The sequence below is a fragment of the Poecilia reticulata genome, chromosome 22, assembly GCF_904066995.2.
Source record: "Poecilia reticulata chromosome 22, P_reticulata-male-v2, whole genome shotgun sequence".
Taxonomy (NCBI): Eukaryota; Metazoa; Chordata; class Actinopteri; order Cyprinodontiformes; family Poeciliidae; genus Poecilia; species Poecilia reticulata.
Window position 1 is genome coordinate 8828028 of NC_088851.1, and position 7742 is coordinate 8835769.

Below are 7742 nucleotides of genomic sequence, written 5' to 3' on the forward strand. Positions count from 1 at the left end.
GTATGTTCTCAGCTTCAGTAGGCCCAGCCTAGTAGTTTGATCTGGCGTAGTCTAATCTTATTGCCTATGCACTGCACTTTTTTTTATTTATTTCAAAGCAGTATGACAATTAAGGCGAAAATATTTTTTTCATAGCTCCCACTTGAGTTTGTTAATGTGGTGAGTTGGTTCAGGTGTAAAACTGCATTCAATCAACTGTTAAAATAAACCAGTTGTTAACACATTCATACCCAAACATGAAAATCATTTTTTTCCATTGTTTGTTGAATAAATGTGTTGTGCTCAGAAAAGATCCCTTGTCATCTATAATTATAATATGTAGGGTAGGCCACAAATGTAGGCTAAATGATAAAGCATAGTACTGAAAAACAAAGCTAAATATTTGGAGTTGACATTCTTTTACTGATCCGGCCAGAAAGTCTGGATCCGGCCCCAGGGCCAAACTGAGTTTGACATGCCTGCCTTAGGGGCTCCGTAGTGCCGCGTCTTCAGATTCAGAGGTTACGAAATATTCGGTTTGACGCGCGGCATCAGACAAAATGCCAAGCAGCTCTCGAACCTTGAACCAAATTCTAACTTCGCTAATGAAACACAACTTAGGAAGATTTTATCACGGTATCGCTGACAACGTTAATGTCAGTGGGGTTGCCGCAGTTATTTTAGTTCATACTATCAAGTTTGTTCACTTAGGGCAACATTAGCCTCTTACCTGCTCGAAGGTAAGAACATAGCAAGCTAGTGCTATATGCATTGAGTGGTTTACACGTTACAATTCTCGTGCACGAATGTGTTGAATACGTTTATATTTCAGAAGCTCTTACACGTTGCGTGTGTCTCTCTTTTTGCGGTTGCCTTTGAGCCAGGTCATAACAATAGCAATGTAGGCCATGGGTTTTCCTTTTGTTTGGTCTTTATGTGAGACATTAGTCACTTCACCCTGTTTGTTACGGCTGGAACGTTATGAATCGTTCCATATTTCACCAACGACTGGGTTGGAAAAATAAAACTACGGTCTTCTTATTTACACTTGCATTTAGACAAAAAATAAATAATTTGGTTTTTTAGAAAAAAAAAGTCTGAATCTCACCTAATTTACACGAATGAAATACACAGGCATTTTACAAACACAACTATCTCATGAAAAGTAATACAGAACAGCAGTGTCTAATAGCTCAGATTAGTTTTTTTTTTCCTACTGTACATGAAGTGCTCAGCGTTTTATTCTCTGCATTGAGCAGAGGCCTCTCCCACTTACGAGGAGAGGGGGGGAGAAAACAGAGAAAAGTTTCAGTTGAAGCATTTCCTCAGGGCTATAAATACAGAAAGGGAGCGCACATCTGCACAGTGAGGCGTGGTCGCTCGGATCCGACAGGTGGCTCTGGAACTGCTTTTTTCTCCTGCACACCAGCGCGTAAACACACAACTGCAGCAAGATGGTAAAGTGCCCAAAGTGCCAGAAGGAGGTTTACTTCGGTGAGATTTGTGCGCTTTTCTTTCTTTTTTTTTTGTTTTTTTTTGTGCATTTTCTTCTACTTTTATTAATCTTGCTCACGTTTGTCAACATTTCCTGGTTGGTGAAAAGAAGTAGCGCCTTTTTCTGCTCATGTGAGGCAACAGGAAGCTGGGCGTAACACTGACAGGCACACGTTTTAACGCTAAAAGTATGTTTACAAAGATGTTACAGAGATTAAAGAAAAGTGATGCGTATTTTTTTTATGTACCAAATTTGGCATTGTAGTGACCTGATCGCGGTTGCGCTGCATTTGCGCTCAGCATATTAAATTTAGAGCACAAGTCGTTTAAATTGCATTAACAATAAGTTGAAGAATAGAAACATTGGATTATTACTACTGACTCTTTGGCCAGTAGTAACATAAATAACATGAACGTGTTATTTATGTTTTGAGTTACTGGTTTACGTGCCAAAAAGGAAACTCAAAAAACGCGTTTTGATTCTTTTAGCTTCTACAACTTCATTGTAAAAGTTTAAAAGCTTTAAGTGCTCCGCAGCTGCAGGCTAGATTAGGTCCTGGATAAAGTTAATTGCTCCCATAATCACCAGAAGTCAGACATGAACCGACATCCACAAGTGCGGATGACTGTTAAAGGGATAGTTCACTTATTTCTGTAAAAGCAGGTAATGGACATGTGCTGCATAATTCTTTTACTGTCTTCATTTTGCATAATTTCTGATTAGTTTGACCAAGATGGCTAAGACGAAATGGGACTTCCTTCCTTCAAAAATGTGCTAAAGTTGTCGTCACATTTGCATTTGGTGGTTATCTCTTTACAAAGAAACCAATATATGTGAACTCAGAAAACAGGCTGGAGGCTGTGCAGCACCATTAATCTTCCTGTGTGAACAGTGATTGGGAAATTTAAAGTGTAGCCATCTGCTCTAAGCATAGAGTGATAAAATAAGTTTATTCAGTGCTTATAAAAGCTTTGCTTTTTTACTCTTTACATGTATCCTTCTCTGTATGTTTCACTCAGGACAGCTGTTAGTGGCGTGTCGCCCTCCACCTCCCTTTCCAGTGGGAGTAATTATTATCTTCTGTGCAAATAACCTCCAAATGCAAATGTGATGAGTTGTTTTGCTGGTTTGCTCTTGGTTATTCACCGACTAGCCATTAGCTTCAGCCTTCTGAATCAACTAGTGATTTGTTTTTATCCTAAATCAAGCTACCAGCAGACTTATTAACACCTTATATAGCACTTTTAACAAAACCTCACTTCCAGGATTCAGAATTATTTCCTTAAGGATACTTTTGCATTGGAGCACTGTTCACATATGTTGTAGTTTTCTTAGACGTAAATGTGTTTGAAATACGGAATAAGAGCGAAAAGAAAAAAAGAGAGGGAGAGGTGATAAGAATGAAAAATTGCATCTTTTCATGTGTGCAGAGGAATGCCCTGCAGTCTCTAAGGGTGTCTGCACTCTGCGCTTTCTCATTACGAGGTTACTTTGAAATCAAAGATGTTTGCTCCATCAGGGACCCGAATCGTTTCTGCTCTTTGAGCCCCCGTGAGTAATGGCTGGAGCAGAGGAAGCAGGTTTCTGATTTTGTAAACTACACCCTCGTCCTGCGTTTCCCATGAGAAGGCCCAGTCAAAGCAAACATTAATCACCCACATACTCCGTTTTTTTTTTTTCTTTTTTGTTGTTGCTTTACCCGTGTCTCTGTGCTCCAGCAGCTCTGTGACTGTGCAACAGCTGAGCCCAAAGCAGAACGCAAAGCCCAAAGTCTTTGGACGCTCATGCAGATGAGCAGAGCGTGTGACTGTTGAGCCAGTCCTCCTGCTTCCTGGATAATCTTTTTCCCTCCCAGCCAATATAATCAAACCAGTCAGCCTCTGGCAGAACAGAACGAGTCAGTTAGGTCTTCTTCCAAGATGGATATTCATCTCAGAAGAGTGGGGAAAAGCAGCGCGAAACAAAGCCTTGCATTTCCTTCTAGAAAACGAGCATATTCATCAACATCCTTAAGCGTCTGAATTGGTTTCCTTTCCCTCAAATTAACCTCTGCGTGTTTCCCTTCGCGTCCGGTTCTCTCAGTCACACCTTCCATCTTTCTGTCTGCGTCGCCGTTTGTCCAACTTATTGTTGCTGTAGCTCAGATGGAAACAATCAGGCTACCGCCGTCTGCCTGCCTGAGTGATGGAGGTCCAACAACAGCGGAATGCTTTTCTTTTGCTGGAAACGCTACAGACTGCCTGTTGATGGCCAGACCTCAGCCCAGAGCGCAAATGGGAATGGTTTAGGTTTTGTAGAAGGAGTCGGATTTTTTTGTGTTTTTTTTTTTTAAAGCCACAATAAGAAAAAAAAAGCTATCTGGCTCTGCCTTGAGTTCGCACAAGAACAATTTATCTTGGTAAAAGTCACAAAAAGGAAAGTCTTGTTCACCGAACCCCTTGGCAGACGATGCTGGTGAATGTTCTAAACCGGATCGTTAAAGTAGTTCAGGTTGAGTTGCTGTCGATATTTATTAAAAAGGAAGAAACACTAAAAAGATCTTCTATTTCTCTAAAGAATATCAACATCATCACAATATCATATCAGTTCATTCAAACACCAGTTTTAGCACCTTCCAACACCTGTTATATTGGTATTGGATGGTGTTTTGAAAAGAAATTGATTCTTCTTTATAGGAAGATGGGAGGTTGGAGGATGTGCACCTCCAACAACCTGTCTGTGTGAAACACGTGCCGAGAAAGAAACGAGCGCTTTCGTTCAGACCTAACTGACTGGTAGAAGAGTAAAGCAAAAATACACTACAGAGATTTCAGTCAATGCTGTGTTATTGGTTATTACGGCGTCTTAATTGTCTGTTGGAACCCATGTAACGCTCTGTTCTCATTTTCCAAACAGGAACATCATTGGGAGCGCACCGCGTCCTTCTCCTGCTTCCTGTATAAACAATCATTTGCTTCTATGAAAATAAGCGCCCAACGAAAACACGAGAATAGTGTCTTTAATAACAATTCGATGAAGCGTATGGGTGACTTCAAGACAGCAGAAGTCGTCTTTGCACCTGGCAAGTAGCCGGCTAACTAATCTGGATTAACATCAAGGGAGTTATCCAGTGGAAGGACGATCCTAACTTCTTATAAGTATCCCTTTAAGTCCGTTCACAGTGTTTGCGCTACAAAATATCACAGTGTCGCTCCATTAATCTTTCTCAGCTCTCACTCACGGTGTTTTTACAGGGAGACTTGTGTGTTTGTGTGTCTTGGACGGCTGCCACAAAGCTCTGGGCAGCCGGGAGCGGAGGGGATAATTAGCCTCCAATCTGTCACGCCTCATTTAACCCTCATTATTATCAGGTATAAACACCAAGGTTAGTCCTATCAGGCCTATAACTTGGGCACAATAACAGCCGATTAGAACGGACCCGTTTGTATTTACAGCTTTGGGCCGGGCGTGCCGTTTACCAGACCTACTGGTTTGCTGTTTGAGGTCAAACAGTGATTTGAATGGGTACGAACCTTTGCTCCAAAACCACACCGCATCCAGGCGGGATGTTTTTTTTTGTTTTTATAGACCTGAGCGCCTGACCAACCCTGGAGACTCTTACACATGCTTCTTCATGACTTACTTGTAATCCGTTGCCACAGTGGGCTATTCTTAGGGCACAAATAATCCACTTCCTGACATGTTTGGAAGCCAGTGGCTTTTGCCTGTTATTGTAATTATTTCCCATTCTTTCATGCATTTGCCACTGGGAGTCAGAGGATTTGCTTTCTGGCACGGCAGACCGGAGAAAGGACAGGCCAGCATGAGATTCTCGACGTCCTTTTTCGCACATAACTGCAAATATTTCCAAGCAGGCTAATTTGTCTCTGTGGGTAGATGAAAAGCTGAGCAGCCCCAACTGAGCAGCAGTGCACAGCAATAGGTGGGGGAGGGGGAAGACTTTTGCTTTATGCTCCAAATAGCCGTAGACAGCTTTAATGGAAAATTTTGAACTTTGAAAGCAAAGAAATCTGCTATGACATTACAAGGCAACCAGACTCATAGCGCAGTGCTCCCATATATTTTATACTTAAATTCCTTGTAGATAATAAGGTGCCACAATTTGACTTTACATTAGATGTTTGCTACAAAGAAACTACACTATGAAAATATATGAAATTTTTTGGGAAGGACTCTGGACAAGCCTTTTGTGACTCTGAAATCTTAATTTCAAAGTCACAAAATTAACATTTTGTGACCATCCGAATGCTTTGATTCTACATCCGAATCAAACCATTAGCGCCTCACTTTCAGTAACCTGCCTCTCCGTTTTCCTCGTTTCCTGCCATATAATGGCTCTTTCTCTAATGCATGCTTTGGTTGTTACCATATGCAAATCGTTGGGCTCACTTCCCCTCACGTCATCGAGAGTTTCAAAATTGCCTTTCGGCTCCGTTTCTTCTAAAGACACGAGGCTGTTCTGTCATCTCCCTTTGCCTCTCTTCCAGTCCTCCTGGGCGGGTGGAGGTTGGCACAGATCGCCCATAACTGATAAAGTTTTTATCTGTGTTTATGAAGCACAAGGAGGACAGATTCCCTCTGGGACATTCAGTCCTTTTTTTTTCTATTCCCTCAACCACACCCAGTAGCGTTTCCAAACTAATCTGCAACCAGTGTATCTTTGTGGTTTTAAGCGGGCATGGGACTAAAACGACTCCCAGCTCCATGAGCTCATGTGCCCTGCAGCGTGACTCTCTGGCTTACATCTCCTTCCCAGACAACAGTAACCGATCTTTATGGTAGAGGTTAGACTGCTACTGGTGTTAATCATTTGTCCGTTTGTGTGTTTTGCAGCTGAGAGGGTGACGTCGCTGGGGAAGGACTGGCACAGGCCATGTCTGAAGTGCGAGAAGTGCAACAAGACGCTGTCGGCTGGCTCACATGCAGAGGTAGAACGGCCAAATTACACCACCTGGCGGGGGGGTGGAGGGGGGTGCTGAATGTTACAAAGAATTGAACTGTTGTTAAATGAACAGGTCAGAGATTGGAGTCTGCCAATTTTCTTTGCTCTATGACCTCTGACTGGGTGGTCAGAAACTGAAAAATATGATTTTTTTTTATATGCATACACGAAAATCTGCAACACACTTAGTAGAAAAATGGATTTGGTCAAAGCTGATATCAGCAAATTAGACCTAAAACAAATACCAGAACTCGGCTTCAGCCTGTTTGGTGCATTTCAATAATGAAATAGCAAATGAAGCACTTGTTTCCATCTACTTTGCGTTAGCCTCATCTTTCCATGATAAAAAATATATATGTCTTTTAATCTCTTTTCTCCTCCCACAGCATGAAGGCAAGCCGTACTGTAACAACCCCTGCTACGCTGCAATGTTTGGACCTAAAGGTAAGACGTGATCTCGTATCTTCCTGAACTCTCGACACAAAACATGTCAATAAAATACATAAATGGTAGGTAGTCTCTGACAGAAACCTAAGGAGAGAGGATGAACACCAAGGTTCCATTTTAATTATACTTTTAAACCTAATTTGCGCATTTCTTTCGGCATTTCAGGATTCGGACGTGGTGGAGCTGAAAGCCACTCCTACAAATAGACAGGTACCGTCTGAATGTTTTTGTTTTTTCATACATTTTCATGTTATTTACATTAGACTAGACTGCAAGCAAATCCGTCTTTGCACTTCGGACTGTTTGACCTGAGCTTTTTTTTCTTTTGTCGCTTCATCTGCAGGGCGAGGCGTCGCAGAGAAAAGGCTTTGCGGGAACAAGATTGAAGAAACCAAACCTCTCAGACGATAGCAAACCTCTAAACAAATCATCCGCTTTCAATGCAGGAAATAATTTGAATGCATTTGCTTTTGTTTTTTTTTTGTTCTACCTGTCTTGGACCATTTTCTTTATTTTATCATTTCTTGTTTAGTTATAGGGACATCGCTCTTGGGCTTCAGCTTGTCTAATTAAACATTTTATGGAATTTGAGTCTTTGATATTCCTTTATTTTGTGGCGGTTTGTGAGAAACTCATGATTGTTTTACCACTACAGCAAAGTTTTACTTGATCAAATAAACAAAGTTGAGAGTTGTCATAGAAATTACTTTTGTCTTAATTTTCTTTAAGACTAGTTTGTCAAAACCCTGAACCCTGGCAAGACCAGTGCCAGTCGCTTCAGGATTTGTGTAGAAGTTAATTAGTCCAGGCTTATATCCTGCCATTAATGTTTGCTTCAGTTGTCCCAAATATACAAAAAAAAAAAACATAGTGAATTTG

At 41.3% G+C, this 7742-nt stretch overlaps 1 protein-coding gene across 1 annotated transcript; it reads left to right on the forward strand.

Moving 5' to 3' along the window:
• Positions 1-1313: 1313 nt before the first annotated feature.
• On the forward strand, positions 1314-7454 carry crip1 (cysteine-rich protein 1). The gene is made up of 5 exons (XM_008399156.3): positions 1314-1473; positions 6308-6402; positions 6803-6860; positions 7029-7073; positions 7207-7454. The coding sequence occupies exons 1-4, from the start codon at positions 1434-1436 to the stop codon at positions 7067-7069; spliced, it is 234 nt and encodes a 77-aa protein (XP_008397378.1). The 5' UTR covers positions 1314-1433; the 3' UTR covers positions 7070-7073; positions 7207-7454.
• Positions 7455-7742: the final 288 nt, after the last annotated feature.